The sequence below is a fragment of the Myiozetetes cayanensis genome, unplaced genomic scaffold (genome assembly GCF_022539395.1).
Source record: "Myiozetetes cayanensis isolate MyiCay16 unplaced genomic scaffold, myiCay2020 scf3, whole genome shotgun sequence".
NCBI classification, from domain to species: domain Eukaryota; kingdom Metazoa; phylum Chordata; class Aves; order Passeriformes; family Tyrannidae; genus Myiozetetes; species Myiozetetes cayanensis.
Genome location: NW_026087521.1, coordinates 7,268,874 through 7,287,470, shown reverse-complemented (window position 1 = coordinate 7,287,470; position 18,597 = coordinate 7,268,874). Strand labels below are relative to the sequence as shown.

At 40.2% G+C, this 18,597-nt stretch overlaps 1 protein-coding gene across 3 annotated transcripts in view; it reads left to right on the top strand.

The window, feature by feature from the left end:
* Positions 1-18,597, top strand: part of GRM3 (glutamate metabotropic receptor 3) — a 104,131-nt gene that overhangs the window by 69,747 nt on the left and 15,787 nt on the right. For all 3 annotated transcript variants that reach the window (XM_050324885.1, XM_050324886.1, XM_050324887.1), the window contains one exon: positions 1,601-2,456. In XM_050324885.1, coding sequence (XP_050180842.1) covers positions 1,601-2,456 — 856 coding nt within the window. The remainder of the gene's footprint in view (positions 1-1,600; positions 2,457-18,597) is intronic.

Below are 18,597 nucleotides of genomic sequence, written 5' to 3'. Positions count from 1 at the left end.
TCAACCACAGCACTTCCCATCCTGTACCCACTGGCAAATGCAAAGAGCATTAGCTAAAGCTCCCTTTCAAGAGGTGTAGAGAAGGTTTTATTTTGGTTTAAACTAAAATAAACCACTCTTGTTGGTTTATTTTTAAAGGGCAAGCTTCAACTCCACATACACAGCTGAGATGCCAGGACATCGCACCTGCTCTTTCCTGGTGTCCCAGAAGGACAGGAGGGCAAGAACCTCCTGAAGTCCTCAGTTCCATGTGGCCCAGGGGTTGTGAAAGTCACTGTACACTTATGGTTGGCAGCAGAGTCTGGCCCAGATGAGATTACACCAGCTTACAGGGTGAGACTGAGACACAGCAGGACACTAGTCCAGTGTCTGCATTACAGAAAAGACAGAATCTAAATCTATAAAATCCCAAGGAATACAGTTGCTGAAAAGAAATAAAATTCTTCTGATTTTTTGGGTTGTTTTTACCAGACTGTCTAATTTGCTACTGACGTCTGAGCCTTCAAAATTTGCCTGTTCCACAACATGTTTTTCAAAACAGTCCTTTGCCTTTGAATTCTCACAGACATAGTCTGTGGTCAGAGAAACATCTGGAGAAAATGATTGGGCATTTTTTAATAATTTTCCCTGAGGAATCTCAAGTACACTACTGCTTTTCAAATGGTTTTGTCAGGCTGTACTCTTAGCTTTAAATTTAATTTACTGGACACAATTTCTAGTGACCAAGAGGAGAACTCCAAAATCTCCCCTTTGTCATTTAAGAAGCTATCATAGGAAAAAAAATGCCATAGCCTTTCTTGATTTCTTTCCAGATATGATCAGGACACACACTTTTATGAGAGCAAGAGAGTAGATTTGGGAATATATAATCACTGGACATAGCAATGTATAAAGAAAAAAAAAAGGACTTTGGACCACATAAATCACACAAGATGGGCAAATAGAGATTAATAAAAGTTTTTATCATTTATGAAAAACATTAGGTCATCATGACATTGTGCAGTACTTGGAGTACTAACATGCAACAAATATGCCATCTTAGGAGGTCTGCAGTCAGAACATCTCAGAAAAAAGAGTTTAAATGAGTAAAAGCTAGGAGAGCTTGAATAAATGGGATCAGAAAGTTCTCCAAACCACTGGTACATCTGTGATATTTGCGCTAATGAGAAATTTATGTCTTATTAGTGTATTTGGTTATCAAATACAATGAATCTTAGAGAAGATGAATCCCACTATGAACAGCAAAGGCATACAAATCCCCAGACCTTAGTGAGGAACACAGACTGAGACTGAAGTGTATTGTCTATTTTGTGTCTAATTCTCTATTGATTTAAACAGACTCAATTTCACAAAAATAAATGTCCATTCTAGTTCCAGTAGAACCCAGGGAATTAACTGGGCAGCAGAACAGCTTTTGTGCTTATGCACAGTGCACTGCTCCCACTGGAGTTTATCAGCATCCTCTATCAACACCCTCAATCTGTGACTGTCAGAACGCATCTTATTAAAAAAACACTGTTAATGCCTTTCCCCGGATATTTCTGTCCAATTTTATAAACACCACTCTTTAACAATCTGTGTTTTCCCACTCTCTCTCCAGGTGGCAAATTTGCTCAGACTCTTCCAGATCCCCCAGATAAGCTACGCCTCCACCAGTGCCAAGCTGAGCGACAAATCCCGCTACGACTATTTCGCACGGACTGTGCCTCCGGACTTCTACCAGGCGAAAGCCATGGCTGAGATCCTGCGGTACTTCAACTGGACTTACGTCTCCACAGTTGCTTCAGAGGGCGACTACGGGGAGACGGGGATCGAAGCCTTTGAGCAGGAAGCTCGCCTGCGCAACATCTGCATCGCCACCTCCGAGAAGGTGGGACGGTCCAACATCAGGAAGTCTTACGATGGCGTGATCAGGGAGCTGCTTCAGAAACCCAACGCCAGGGTGGTGGTGCTCTTCATGAGAGGGGATGACTCTCGGGAGCTCATTGCAGCTGCCAACCGCTTCAACGTGTCCTTCACCTGGATCGCCAGCGACGGATGGGGAGCACAGGAGAGTATCGTCAAAGGCAATGAGCGCATCGCTTCTGGGGCAATAACCTTGGAGCTTGCTTCCCATCCAGTTAAAGAGTTTGACAGGTACTTCCAAAGTCTCAGCCCTTACAATAACAGGCGCAACCCCTGGTTCAAGGACTTTTGGGAGCAAAAATTCCAGTGCAATCTGCAGAACCGAAAACCACATAAAAAGGCTTGTGAAAAGCACTTCACCATCAACAGTTCCAACTACGAGCAAGAATCCAAGATCATGTTTGTTGTGAACGCTGTGTATGCAATGGCCCATGCCTTGCATAAAATGCAGAGGACTCTCTGTCCAAACACCACCAAGCTCTGTGATGCCATGAAGCATCTGGATGGCAGGAAGCTGTACAAAGATTATCTCCTAAAAGTAAACTTTACAGGTAATAACTTCTCTTTTCATACATAAAAAATATCACTGCAATTAATGAAATGCTCATCAGTCACAGTAATAGCTAGCTGAATTCTTGATAGAACTTTTATCACAGTTCAGACCAGGGTGGTACCCAGGTAAAGCCAACCCTGTCACAGGAAGGCAGAAAGAAGGACCAGGAGTTTGGGGAGAACCCAAAAAAAACCAGCTCGATGCTCCTCCTGCTTCCAGCAGAAGGAAGAGGTGAAGGTGGCAACAGCTGGTCTTGGCAATGTTACCCTCGATCTTCTAAAAATTCCACACACCAACATCCATTTAATTCACAGGCAGTCTGGACATGTCTGGAAGCTGATGGTCATTTCACCACCTGCTACACTAGGCAGCTGCCTGTTATTCCCATGCCAAGACTTGGCCTTTTCTTCCTTATTTTCCTATGAATTTACATAATAACTGGACCATGGCCAATGGCCAAGGTCCTTGCAATAGTGCCATTTCCTGTGTCACAGAACTACAGGTTTAATGACAAATTATAAAAGAGCTACATTAAACATGTGCAGGAGAAGTGGAGAGGGTGGACAATCTGGGAACAATATGAGCAGATTTCATGGGGACTCACCACGCGTCACGTGATATTTCTGTGGTTTTGCCATCACATATGGCTGATCTTAGCTTTGTGATTAATATTACACCATAGCAATATTACACCACAGCAAGGCTAAATAGATCTACAGAGGTAACAAGTAAACTGTAGAGCATCCTGGTTTTTTGCTGTTACATTCTTTCTTCTGAAGCATCTACGTTGAACTTGCATTTCTATGTATTATTAAACTGATATTCTCGGCTGAATGAGTTGATAGCAAGGAAACATCATGCTGTGCTTTGTGTGAGAACTAACTCCAAGAGGAATAGAAGGATAAATATGTGTAGGATTCAGCATACTCAGTCCCAGGAGATCCTCAGTAATTGTAAAATGCTAACAGCACTGGAAACTATGTGAAACTGTCATATTGGAGCTTGAACTTTTCCCTCTTCTCAGCATTTGCTTCAGACCATCTCTAGATACTACTAACCACATCCCTTGTGTTTTTCTCACTCCCAGTGGGATATGGCTGGTGTGGCCAAGTACTCCACTTTCTTGGGTACTTGCTGATGTACCTCCCAGCACATGCTGCAGAGCTCCTTAGGATGCCTGGCCTCCCAGGATCCTGATACCTGAGTAGCTGACAAATTTAGAGCACATCAGGAATTCCTGCAACCCATGTGCCTGGATTTCTTTACCACAGAAATCAGGAAGGGACAGATGGGACTGGTGCGTTGCTGCATTTAACCTGTCAGGAAGGGGTTCAGCAGGATGCACGATCTTGGACATACTCTGGTAATAAAGATTCAATCACAAAGGAAAAGTAAGGTGAGAGCAGCTGCAAAGTGAGATGCTTCAAACCCTCATCTGGGTGCTGCATGCAGTGCAGCTGAAGCCACGTCCTGCCTGAGCAACACGATGCTTGTGTGCATCGTGCACTAAAAAAATGGTGGATCAGTGAAGACAGTCACACACCATGACATTACAGACACCTAGACAATGTACACACGGCATGTGTTATTCCGTCACTGCATTTGATTTGTTTATTAATATCACAAGCAGCACAAGTCAGAATGAAACAACCTTTTTGGTTTAAGACCTCCGGAAATTAAGAATTATCCTTTCTCCTTCCCCTCCTCACAGCATTTAAAACATAGAAACTATTTTCTCACTTATCCTCAGAGATACTTCAATGTCTCCAAATTGTTGAAATCATTTGGTTTTAGGAGAATAGCACTTCATGGAAGCTGGTTCCTGGCATGCTGATAAGGGAAGGCAGAGTTGTGTAGTGTGCTTCTGTCCTTGGCAGGGAGACACTTCAGGACAGTAATGACCTACCCAAATGCATAGGCATTTTAATATCTCAAGTTATTTTGAAACCTTTTCTGACAGCACAGGTATTTTTATGGGCTTAAATGCATACTCTGTTAATAGACTGTAGGTTTAGCACCAAGCAATCTTGGTTCCAGTACAGGATTCTTAATCATTTTTCTAACATGCAGACATTTTTTAAGCACCCAAGCATATTCCCACTCAACATCTAGATACAGAGTCAACCCCATCTTTCTTCAGCCAAAACTCCAGGAAAATATTTATTTAGCTACAGACAGAAAAAATATTTTTTTTATTTTGACTGAAATATCTTTTATACTTTTATGATTTGGAAGTTGAAGCTGTTAAAGCTGGAAAAAAAAAATTGAAGCTTGTAATTGTGCAGTTTTGAAAACAGAAGGCTCTTTTTTTGAACAAAATTAGTTTTAAAATCAACATGGAAATCTTTGAAACTCTGAAGAGCTTTCATTTCCAATTTAAAACATTAAGAAACCTGTCAAGTTCTTTTCCAGTGGCTTTGTTCCATATATATTTTTACCAGATTACAACATAATTTTCTCATCTCATTTCTTTGTTATCAGTTCTTCCATTATAATGCAAATTTCTGTTTTAATATAAGTTATTTTTTAAGGTGAGTGATTTTCATGTAGCAGTTAATCAGCAAATCTCCCATGAATTCCTCCTTTCAGAAAGGTGTGAAATTTTCATACATATGTGAAGTTTTCATACATATAAGTCTTGTTTCTATGGGACCAAGAATTATCCTTTGCTCTTTCCTGGCTGAAGAAAGTGTTTGGGTGTGTTGCTAATGGAAAATCAGGACTTTGCTGCATGGGATATTTGATCAATGATATTCTCATATTTCCACCTCGAAATCTGAGAATATTTTCCCAGTGCAGAGAGAGGATGGCCTGGAAGCTACCAGTCCATCAGGTACACTGCAACCAAGTCAGGTTGTGGATTTTCTCTCTTCCTTAGCCCGGGTAGAGGTTCACACCCACCTCAAGGAAGCAGGCACGAAACAGAACAGTGATAAGCAGATCTGCAGACACACAAACAGCTATTTAAGCAATGCCTCCGCTGCTGAAAGGCAGAGGTACATATAGATGAGCCCTGCATGCATAAACCTACAGGTTTCCATGAAAGAAGTCTGGCAAATGGCTCTGAATGTATTCTCCCATTTTCCAGGAACATCTGATGGTGCATTTCAAACACACCAGTCTGAGTAAATGATCAGGTGCATTTATATGACTGGTGTGGGACTGTGCAATTTTAGATATTTACCCTTCACACTCAAATTAATTTTGGCTGGTCTTTGATTACAGTTAATGGAGGGGATCAGTACTTACAGAGTGTGCTCCAGCCCATGTGAGGTATGATTTGCCCCTACACCTCTCGCCTACTGACTACAGATGGAGCATAGAGCAACTAAGATTTATTTTCACTTGCCATTTAGCTGAAAGCCTGAAGTGAGGCTCTCAAATTCAGCGATAATGTGATTCGCAGAGAAATACTCAGGGACCAGCTAACAGCAGGGTTGGAGTAGAGGACTGGCTAGGATTTGTGCACCCTCATCCTGCCACTGCTGCTGACATGCTGTGTGACAGGTATTCCATTAATATCTCTGGGGTCCTACTTATTTCTCCTTTTTCGTTAAATTGAAATAACTCCACAGAACTGAAGTGTGGCATTAAGGCAGCGTGAGATTTCATTCCTTATTGTCTGTGAGAAACACCAAGCACATAATTTTCTTGCAAGTCAGTGAGACATATATGACAAATGTCATGATATCCTGAATCTTTTCAGGAAGGAAAAAAAGAAACACCTGTGTCTGATTCCAGCTTTCAGCAGAAGGATGTGAGAATCCAAAGCCCCTAGATAAATGCGCTCTATCTCAGTGCTTGTTTGGCCTTTCAAAGAGATATAGGCTGGTTCATCTTCTTGATCTTCCCATCCTCTGCATTCCCTCCTGAGGGCACAAGTGCAGCACTTGATGTTCTGAATTATGATGCTTTTCTGCTGATAAAGAGAAGCTGGTTCAAGAGGCTGTTAACTTGTATTACCAGAACAACAAAGTGCTGAACATAAGTAAAGGGCTCCATGGGAAAGAGCACAAACTCAACTTCTCACCTCAGCCAGCCACTGCTTGGTGAAGGGCAGCATAGAGAGGGAACTCAGTTCTTTTCCTACCCCTTTCTTTGTCCAGAGGTACAAGAGTCACAGTCCTGTTCCTTTCTGTATTGTGTTCAGAAGTCCATCTCTTCTCCAGTCAAGCCTGTGTCATCAAACCTAGCTTATACTGGGGAAAATCCTTTCCTGTAGCTAACCCAAATGGCTATTCCAAATGAGAAAAGTAAGTCAGGTCTGATTTGTTCCCTTTCATCCATAGGACTTTATGACAAAAATTTTATTCCTCCCTGGTCCTACATTTCTGTGTGATTTATTTCCTTTCTTTTCTTCCTCCTCACTGTGCCCCTGTCAACACTCAAATAATATGAAGCAGAAACACAAATTCACCTTCTCATTTATTCTTCAACACTGGTGACTTCTGTTGTGGGAACATAATTTCACAGACCATTTCCATCGTGACTGTGCCATCCAAGTAAGAAAGAGCTTAAAAGTCACGGTCTGCAACAAGCAGATGTCACCTCACTTCTGAGCACAGAAGCATTGCATGGTGCCTGCTCTGGGATTTAGCCATAAATACTTCCTTTCAAAAGTCCACTTCAAAACTCAATGCCTGGCCAGGCTGCATGGAGCACAGACCAAAAACTCTGCATTTGCTATCATGGGCAGATTACAGATGTGGAAACGTCAAAGACCAGGTATGAGTTTACAGCAGGGAGTGCCTGTCAGTAGATGTGCAGGCTAAAGACAGAGCTCAAAGCCCAGGCTCTGCAGCAGAGGGCCCTGCTACTCTGTCACTGCACCCAAGGAGCTCCTTCTCATCAGGTCAGATCCCCCTTGCCTTCAGCACTCAGTCAGCAGCGAGGTCCTCCTGGTCTTCCTTGTGATGCTTATTTGTAAATGAAAACAAAACACAGCTTTCAGATGAAGGCAAAACTTACATGTGCAGAAGGCATCTAAACACCCTGTTAATCATAAAAGTTGTAAAAGTGTAATTCATGATGGATTTCTAGCTAATAAAACCAAGGAAAATGCAGAGTGAATTTCCCTAGATACTAATTAAAAGTGCACATGAAAAAGATGTCTAGAATTTATAGAAAAAATGACTGCCTTTTCCTGGGACCACAAATGTGTCATAGAATTTAAAACTTTACAAGCAGTTAAGGGACAGTCTCTGAAAGTACACTTGATATTTGCTGTTTCAAAGCAAAGGAAGAGTTGAACTTGTGCAGTATTTTCCCATATTTCTCTCTATCTTAGAGTTACGTTGGTTTATACACGCAGAGAGCTCTAGAGAGATTTTGATGGCATGGTATTCCTGGTGGCCCCATCTACTTTCTTCTTCCTCCAGCTGTCTTTTCACAGACCTTATGGGGATATGCAGTTCTTTTCTGTTGGGCAAATTTACCCCTCCAAGGGTAAATAAGCTAATCTCTGCTTAGTTCTTCCTGAAGCATTTCATATGTGTATATATTAATATATTTATGTAATTTATATATATATATGCATTTCTATCTATATTTAACGATATATACTATAGATTCAAATACTAAAGAACCTTTTCATCCTCTGGTTTAGTTTTGAGGTATCATGATGGCAAAAAACTGATCTGCACTCCAGGTGTGTTGTGTGTCACACACTGACTCATGTAAACTGGATACCTGGGCTGGCAGCAGGACACAGGAATCATCATCCCTAGGGCACAACTTCCAAATAAAATTTTCATTAAAACTTCTCATGTCATGATAGCAGGTCAGTGACCTACCTGTTAGTGGTGTTTGCTGTCTAGCCAACGACCATCGTAAAATGCTGCCTTTTCGTGCTTTCATTTGGCACTAATTCACAGTAATTAGCCTGAGTGAGCAGGGCAGAGGTTGAATTGTGTTTTTACCCCTTGAGATAAGCTCCAGCAGCTGAGGCCAAGGTGTGCTGGGCCATTGCTCCCTGCCTGACTCAGGAGCGAGGTACTTTTGCCTGCAGCCACCACTGCCACCACTGCCACCTCTGCCTGCTGTCACCACTCTCTGCCCAACCTAGGCACTGAGTTCCCATGGACAGAAAGATGGGAAATGCAGCATTAGCAGGACAGAGAGCAGCAACAGCTTTTCTTCATAGTCCTCAGGAAGTCTCTGAAAGTATGTTGCCTTCGGCCTTTACCCAGCTGGGTGTCATTCCTGGAAAGACTGCAGAAACCACAGGCCAGCAACGGCCCCAAACTTGTTATAATGGCATATTTAGGTGAAGGTGCTTTGACATTCCTAAAATTGCAAATAGCTCTCCATCTCAGTTTCCTCTACTTGAATATTTACCCAACCCACCACTTCAGCTGAGCTAGGAAATACTGAACATAAAATTAAATAGTCTGTGCCTTGTATGTAAATTATAGTCAGCTGCTTATCTCATATTAATAATGTGGCCTTTAGGCATCCATAAATCTCTAGATATCACAGCATCCATGAAAATGTGTAAATGAGGATGAGATTAGACACCCTGTGTTTATGGAGAAACACATGACTGACAAACTGAGCAATGATTTTCTTTCAGATCACATATTTGAGAGACAGAAGGCTTGGTAACCTAATTTCTCTAAATCACAGACTTCTGTGTTTGCCTGTTGCTTGTTTTATAATAGTTATTGTTATTATTTTGTCTTTTGTTTTGATGGAAAATGTCATGTGAATCCCAAATACCAAGGGTCTGCACATTCCAAGTCCTCAAAGGAGCAGGAAGTCTCATACAACCTTTTCATCCCCCAAATATGCACACTCCCTTTTCCAGTCCTACTGGGGTTTGTGATAGGGGGCAACCATGGGATTATATTCTTATTCTTCATGCAGATTTTCCTGTGAGACACATTCACACATAAGTGATGTCAGGTCTGCTTCTTTCTGCTTGTGGCCTGGAAGGACAAGTTATCATGTGAGAGAAGAATTTGGTTCAGGATTTCTATCCCTTACGTTTTAGCATCTAATTTGTCTCCAAAAAGCCCAAGGGAGGACAAGATTCTTCTGTACTACCTGCTGCAGAAGAGCAGTTTAGCACTTTCATAACTAATATCAGTTAGTCTCACTTGGACACTGAGATATATGTTAGGGGCTGACAAAGGCAGAGGTTGTGCTCAGAACATGACCACAAAAGTGTTAATGAGGATTAGGACAAGAACATGAGAAGGAGATTCCATTTAACTCTTTTGATTAATCCATCTGTGTCCTGGACTTCCAATGAGCCTGAAAAAAATGGTCTTTCCAAAAGGTGATGAAGAAAACTACAGAAAGTCACAAACCTAGATGTCTAAACCCAAAGACAATCAAATGTTATGTTATTTTTACGAAACCTCTATCTTTGTTGGCAGATAATAATTATCCTACAAAGGCAGAAGTGAAAGCATAATCTGTAGAAAAGCATCTTTTCTCCTGAAATAAACTGAATATCACAACATCCCTGGAAAATTTTCTTTGCCCAGTAGAGCACAGTGCAAAGATATTTCCAGGCTAACACTGACTAAACAGGAGGAGGAACCAGACCAGTATAGCTGCATTAGCAGGACACTGACACTCAGCCCAGTCTGGTGTTGCAATCTCAACAGGGTCTAAATCCTCCATCACTTGCATGTAGCATGTCTCCAGACAAACCTGTCCCAAGACGACTGCTGTACTGTACTTGTTAAACTGCAGCCCAGATGAGCATGTGAATCTGTTTCAGCTTTCTGGGAAGCCTGAACTATTCCCTTCAAGCTTGTCTTGCCTGTTTCTGATTCACAGTACAGAAAAAACCCCTCAGTGATACAAGTCTCTTCTCTATCTAAAAGGGAGAAAGAAACTCAACCCAAACTCCAAATAGCCATTGTTTAAACTTTTCCACTAAAATATTTTTCCAAAAATTTTTTATGTATTTTCTATATTTTCACAGAGCAGAAACTGCTTTTGCTTATGCATATTCACCACAAACTGACCCTCTACACAATTCCCATCAACTATAAACTGGATGGACCTGGCAGGCAAATGTGTTTGACTTTCTTTCACTTCCTCATCTGTCAGAGCCATGTTACTAAACACCTCTAAAAGCATCTCAGAGAATGTCTGCCTTGGCATCACTGCACCATTTATGGTTATTTTGTTAGCAAATATAGAATATAATAGAAAAATATATTTCATTGCTGTTATCTGGGTGAGTCATTTCCTTTTGTTTCCTTCTTCCTGCAATGAAAGTATATTCATCTGAGGATATAACAAGTGAAGACAAAGAATACTAAAATTCTTCAAGGCACAGGGAACACACATGTTCATGCAGAGAGATATCAGAAGCAGAGAAACTTCTAACTGAAATGTTCACAAAATCCTAGTGTAGCATGGCTCAGCCACAGGAGCAATCCTTTGATTTGGCTTCTCACCTCTTGCTCCAGCCACAGACAACTCACCTGCTCACTGCTGGGATGCAAAAGGAAACAGGGAAAACATGTGTGAGAAAGCTGAGGGAAGCACAGCCTTTAACAAAGTCCTCACAAAGAATATATGTGCCACAGAATTTCCGTGTGACTCTGTAGCTGATTTGGATTTCCAGGGTGGAATGTGATATAACTTTGACTCTGTGGTCCAGTATCAACCACACTGTTTTACAGGAAGTTTGGACTGAAAGACACACACAGGCCTGCACCCACACACAGACACATTCACAACAGCACTCACTCACTGTTTTTTAAATTTATTGAACTCAACTCTATAATAAAACATAGTAACTTCATGTATGATTGTTCAGTTTGCATTTGTAAAAAGTGAACAGCAAATCCAAAAGCAGCTATCTTTCCACATCAAAGGAAAGGGAGAACCTCTTTGTGTTGAGGTAGCAGCACTGATGAGTTCCAGCATCCACAACCAGGGACAGTTCCAGAGCGATTCTTCTCTCAATCTTCCTTTTGTTCTTTTACTTGCAGAGGCCATTACTGGCATTATACCTTCTTGTTATCACTTTTGTCTTTTCACCCTACGCAGGATGTTTTGCATATGCTGCATACATGCTTTTCTTTATACTGATTATACCCTAAAAATAATCCTCCCTTCTTCCCAAGGTTAAATTTCTGTAGTGATCAGTAGCTGACTGTGTACACCTCTGGAGCCTCGAGCATCTTCCTTTGCTTCTGCTACAGAACTCTCTTGCTCTCTTCCCGTGGGAACAATTTCTTTGTCACTCTTTATCTTTTACAATAGGTCTCTTTGCTCCAAAACACTAGGACATGCTTGATCATATGCAGGAGTGTATGGAGTGGGGTTGCTGGACCCTTCTATGCTAAGCAGCAATATCCTTGTTGCCTGTGACAGCCAGAGGTTGTGTTCTTATGGTTCCTTCCCTTGACATAAATAATTATACACCTGTAAATAAATTTTGCCTATGGTTGCTGAAAAAACAGAACTTTTTGCATTACATTTTTCTGTTGTCCTCATGAATGGAGAAGCTGATCACTGCTGCAAGTGATCAGTTTTGTGTCAAAGATTGGCCTGCTGTGCCAGGACAAGCGTCCACCAGACAGTGGCTGATAAAACACTGTATGAAGCTGCTATTGGGAACTGATGGAAATGTGCTGAAAAAGTTTGTTAAACTTCCTCAACAGCATTTGTGTATCTACTTGAATAAATAGCTAATGGTTAGTTAATGCTCCCGTAACTGAAAGAATAAAAACCCCATCTTTAAAGGCTCTTCGGAGAAGAAATTATCTCAGGTCAGAGGAAGGTTTGTGGCAGTGCTGTTGATGTCCTTTCTAGATCTCTGAAACACTTTATCAGTCAAAGCCTATCAGTGTGTCTCTGCTTCCACCATAAAACAGGCAAATAAATCAACATTTTCATTTCACATTTTTCCCTGAGGTCCAGTGGTTGCTGTTGCTGAACTGATTCAGTGGAGCAAAACATTAACAGAAATGATTCTGTGCTTTCAGCTTTATCTTTTCTTCCTGAGAGTAGCAGAATTTGCAAGTATTAATAGAACACCCATCTTGCATGTTGTACCATAAGGCATGCCAATGAACACTGATGATATTGGGAGAGGTGACGTGCTACCTTTGCAGCTGGTGTGTAATATGCATGAATAACCTTAAAAGCCAAGGCTTCTTATCCCTTATCTCACTATCTTTTTACTGAAATTTCATTGTTGTGAGAAACCCACTTTCACCTCTTGACTGGCTGACTCAAGATTTGGCCAGACATGAGATAAACTCTACTGAATACTGATTTAACTTGCAGTTTCAGTAGATGTGCATTTTCAGTGCACCTCCTTACTATAAGGAAATGAGTAAAAATAAAATCCAGACTCAAACCTCTAAAAAGGAAGATGAACACGTTTCATATGTGTAGTGAGCCTTACTGAAAGCATTAGTTTGATTTCTTCTTTAGTGGCCAAAATTCAAGCCAGCCAGCTTTCATGTGTTTTTTGATACACTTTGTAATATAATAACTGTAGAACTATCAATGGAGGAAGCTACCCACCCTTCTGATGGCAGCTCATGTTAGCCAGAGCCCACCTGTGGCGGTGTCTATTTCTCTCCACTTGATTATAGGAGCTCTGTGAGAAAACTGCATCATATTGATACTAATTAAGTTTAGGCTAAAGAAATATAGGCCACTTTTTTTCATTCACATATTATATTCAGAGAGAAAACAGATCCACTCCAGAATCTTACACTATGAGATGTGTGAAACACTTATATTTCCAGCTGAACTCCAAGTGTTCTTTGTCCTCCACTAACATTATGTCAGATGTGGTAAATGCTGTAACTGAGCTGAGCATGTCTGAGCATAAAGGTTCCAGTGTTTCACCACAGCAGTGTTTCTTTATTCCGGTTTTGAGGCATTTTAAAACTTCTTTTTTTTTTCTGCAAAATGTTCACTAAATTTGAGCTTCAGTTATTTCAAATAGGTGTTCTCTTTAGAATTCACTACTTATGGTTTTATTTTCCTACTGCAAATACAATTTCATTTTGCAAATTACCTCATTATTAGCAATTTGTAGGGTGATTGCTGAAAGTTTTCAGTAGCTCCTTAACAAAAATAATAGCATAGAGTCATAAGATATGTAGGAAGAGGCAATACTTTTATTAGGCTGCCCACATATCTGGAAAAAACAGAAGTTTTTGGCATAACATCCCTTTGTCATATCTTGTCTTTCATCTTGATCATCCCTTGTGTTTCTAAACTACATACTTTTAAAGAAGGGAACAAAAAGCTTTTCAGCAATTACCCTGTAAATGGATAGTAATGAGGCTCTTTGCAAAGTGAAATTTTGTTTCCAGGAGGAGATAAAAACCTGATATACTAAACTCTGAGCAGAGCTGTTCCTTCAAAAGAAAAGAAGGTCAAATTTATTGAGTAATGTTTCTGATAACCTAATGGACTGACCTTGTGCCTGAAGGCTTGTGCACTTCTTCCATCTATAGACTACTCTAACAAGAAATATTACCTTTCTCATGCACTTGAAATTTTTTGAATCTTGGAATGTAACAGCTGCAATATTACTACTGCTAAATAATAATATTGCAGTATAATTCATTAAGTCCATATCAGTCCACCGGATTTGGGAGTGTCTTCATATCACATCAATTAGGAAATAACAGCCAGAGGGTCTATTTCATGGTTCATTTGGTTCTGATCTCTAAGGGCAAACTATCTAACTAAATTATTCAGAGCTGTGTCTGGAAACACCTCTCTAATCCTCAAGTCCCCACAGAGAAGAGGATGTTTTAACCAAGTCCCTTTAATATCTTAATAACTGAATCTATTCGTATTTCCTTCGGGCTGACAAAGAAGGACAAAAAATATTATTAGGTATTTAACACTTCCTTAGACAGCTAGATATGCAGTCTGGGGGTGGAATTAGCACATCATGGAATGGTGCCTCCAAAAAGAGAAATAGTCGTGTTCCTGTGATATAACCAAGTCCCTCGTTTAGTCCAGAAGTGAATTTTAGCAAAATTAAAACACAGCTTCAGTCTCTTTCAGCTGTACCTCAGATGTACTGGGGAGAGAAGGGTTAAGGTATAGCACCAGTTCCCAGCTTTGAGGTTAAATGGGAATGTCCTTCAACAGAAGTTTAAATTGAAGACAGGAAACTCTGAACTGGCAGAAAGTCTCAGCCAAAATCTCAAGCTCTGACAGTGATGTTAATGTTCAGTAACTGACAGATAACTCACCAACCATCCCTTTTTTTTCCTCAGACCAAAACATTTCATGAGCTACCAAAAGCCAACCCAGAACTTACAGTTCCAGCTCCTGAGTGTGTGTTGTAACCCTAACAGTGGCCATAATTCTTCATAATGGGACTGAGTTCCCTTTGCTTCTGTTTACAAAATAACTAACTACTTGGCCTGAGGGAGGAGTTAGGCAGTTTGAAGTCATGGTTTAATTTCCTTTGTAATTGCAAGTTGATTGCTGGTATGAATTACTTTACATGCATTTTGCCTCTTGTGCCAACCATTTCTTTAAGTGGATAGTCTTAAATTAAAAAAACAGTATCAGTTGAAATGCATTACTGTGTTGGAATCTCACAAATCACTCATATCAATTATCAACCGAGCAGACATTAAAAAGAAAAACACCTTGGACACTGTTCCATGAGTGTTTGTTTCATTTTTGAAGTTGCACTGGTGTGACCTTTACAAAAAAACTCCAAGAAATATTCTTAATTTCAGAGGAGATGTTTTGTATTTTTAAGGAGAAATATAACGAGTGCAGAATTCTTACCTGCTTTTTTACCTTCCAGGTAAGAAGTAAGAAATTATTTTTTAAATTCCTCAAATTTCCTTTTTTTTTTTTTTAAAAAAAAAGGTAATTTCTTAACTTCCTTGGTGAAGGTTAGCATCTAGTTAATTGTTCCTGAGTTCTGTAGACCACACATATGCTTAAGGGCCACACAAGCAAGAGGACAACATATACCTGAAAATGTAAAACATGATGTTTGAGGTAAGCATTTCACAGGAAAGGTAGCTGGGGAGTTCTGTGCTCAGCCAGGCTGAGGATAGTGACAAGCTGAACAAGTTCTTCTAATCTTTCAGACCCTTCTTAGTTTGTTTTGCCAGTGTTCCCAGGCATGCTCTCCAACAGCCTCCACAGCAGCCTGTGTGGACAGCTTGCACGAGACACCCGTTCACAGGTGCACCACAGAGAGCTTGCACGAGCTGCTATCACTTGGTGCTCCAGCTGTGAGTCTTTCCATTCCAGATATTGCTGATATTCATCTCACCTGACTGCAGATTCATGTATTGTGGATGTATTTTAGCTACTCACAATCATTATGGTCAGCAGAAAAAGAGCAGGTACAGTTTAGCTGGGCTAAATACCTCTCTAAGGTGAACCCTAGAAGTACTCATTCTCTTTTGTAGGATGGAAGCTTGGGATAACTAACCTACCTACAAATATCTGTGATATGTGATAGATCTTTGCAACTAGGCCCGGGGAAACATTTCTGTCTCTGACCACTGCAAACTCTTGAGGGGGTGTCTGTGGGAGGTGTTGAAATTCCCTACAGCAAGCATCTAACCTAAGAGAGAAACCACAGACCTGAATGGAAAATCTGTAGACATAGATAGGAAAACTACATTTATAGAAGACTAATCTGTCTTGTTTGCTTCTTGAATGAGAAGAAAGCAGTGCTGCAAGTGACCCAAACACATCAAGAAACTGTGGTGCAGAGGTTAAGAGTGACTGCTTGTCTCTGTGGAATCTGGTATTTTAAGCCCGTTCATTATTCATTAATTGTGGAGAGGTGCAAACCAGTGACACTTCACTCTGAGCTTTCCCTGTGCTAACTTTTAAATTGCCGAATTTCAACGTGCCTTCTGTCAATCAGGTATGAAACCAGCTGCATTATGCTGAGATAGAAACAGGAGTGAGTGCATCAGGTCAATGTTCAGCCAAGCAGAAATAAGTCACTTCGACTCAACAAGCCATATCTAGCTAAAAATAAAAGAGAATTAAAAGATATGTGCATTCTCAGGATATTTTCTGATACTTTTCAAGATAAGGTATCATACATGCAGATGAGCCTGTTGGACAAACACACCATATTCTGTAATATTATTACCAAGATTCTTCCTTACAGTGTTTTAAAAAGGCATTACCCAGGATATGTAACAGGAAGGAGTAGGGGGGATTAAAAAAATAACTATATTTTTCTGTTACATAAACAAATGTCTTGTTTTTCATTCTTAAATCAGAAGTTCAGAGTTTTTGCAGCACCATCTAGTGAGACTAAGGAGGTTTTACTCAATTTTCAGGAACTCCAGCCTGTTCCCTCTACACTGACATTTCCATTTAATCTTGATCTTCTTATAGTCTGTTGGTCTGATAGTCTTTGGGGCCAACAAGATGTGGAAGAAGGTACCTGTGGTGCACAAAATAGTTCTTCTTACATCTCTTTCTGAACCCCATGAAACCTCCTAGATTTGCAAACTGCCAAGCTGAAAAATTGCAGCGCTTTCAGCAAGCCTTGCTATTAATGAATTGCCTCCTAGGTAGTGATCTGTATCTTGTTTTGAAAGAATACACTTAGCAAGCAAAGAACAGATGTGTGTTTTATGGAAATGAAAGATGTTCTCAGATGTAGGCTTATCTGTCATCATCCCTACCAGGAAGTGTTATTGCGGATGTTTTCTATAAGGCAACATCTATACATTCAGCTCTGTGACAGATGCAAAATACCTTTTCTGGCCCAAAGATGCTGATAAACAAAACCCAGTCTGATTCCAAGCCACTTAAAATGACACTCATCTTTTCCTAGGCTGCTTGGTCTCTTAAAAGTTTCCCAGTACCTAATTAGGTTTTAAACTGCTTTGTTTTCCTCATCTACTCATTCCTGGTTAAAAAATCCTGTAGTATTTTTCACCCAACTTAGGCAGATTTAGAAGCATTTTAAAAATACTTCTGATACCACCTCTTCAAATCATGGGCTTGCCCTCAAAAAAAACAAATCCCCCCCTTCAGAACTTTCTTTCTGAAATTTTTCATGTCACCAAGAGCTGTACATCACTCACATCAAAAATAATAAAGATTTCTAAATGAAAGCAACTCACCTGCCTCCAACAGCAGTTGGTAATGTGCACATATGCTAATGAGCACATATTTACAAGTTACCTGACTTCTGAAAAAATTGATGCCACTGTAGGAAGATGGAAACAAATTATATAATTCACTACATAAAAGCTAATGATGTTATTTTATGTTCTTATCCATATCTGCCACTGAGACAGCCATAAATCTGTAGTGATTTTTCTCTATCTGAAGCTGAAGGAGTTTGTCCTCCACTTGCACACTGGCATCCTGTCCTCCAGTAGGATTTCTCCAGTCAGCTGACAGAGGTGTCTCCATAAGTTTCTGTCTTCTGCACTTCTGAGCACATAAACATCACTGCTGTGGCATCTTCACTGCTGAACTGCTGCAAGCTGGAGCACGAAGCATCACTGGTTTATCTTTAAGTCACTTTTAATTATCCTTTCTTTCCCTTGATAACTTATTTTCCAAAATTTTTCTTGGATAACTGCTTTGCACAGGGATAATTCATTTCATGAAGTGCAAAGGAAGATCAAGATTGAAAGACACTGCTCAAAGGAGACAAAGTTTGTATTGTCACTGAGATAGCTTCTTAGCCAACAGGTGGATAGATCAGAGACTCTAGTCCCTCCTGTCCCAAGGGATGAATCCAAACCAGCTTAGCTCTGAAAAAGACCTACCAGAAATGCCTGCTGTAAAGAATGTAGGTTTCCTCTCAAAACTGAAATGTAACTGGAGAAAATTTGCAGACTGACTTATGACATAGACTGACATCATCTCTGGGAAAAGCAATTTGCAAAAATTATCCTTTTTTAACACTAAAAATAAAGTCCTGCTTTTTTTGTGCTATTACATTCTTGCCTATAAACGTCTTATTTTTATGCTGAATATTACACCATATTTTCTGAAAACATTACTTTTTGAAAGTGATCCTACAGGATCTAGACTATGTTGATAAATGATACATTAAAATGCCTTAGTGATTTTGTATGTAATCAGTGGATATATTAATTGCTGCCACCCAGTGGGCTCATTTGTAGGCTTTGGCTTACTATACTATAATTAAATACATCACTGTTTGG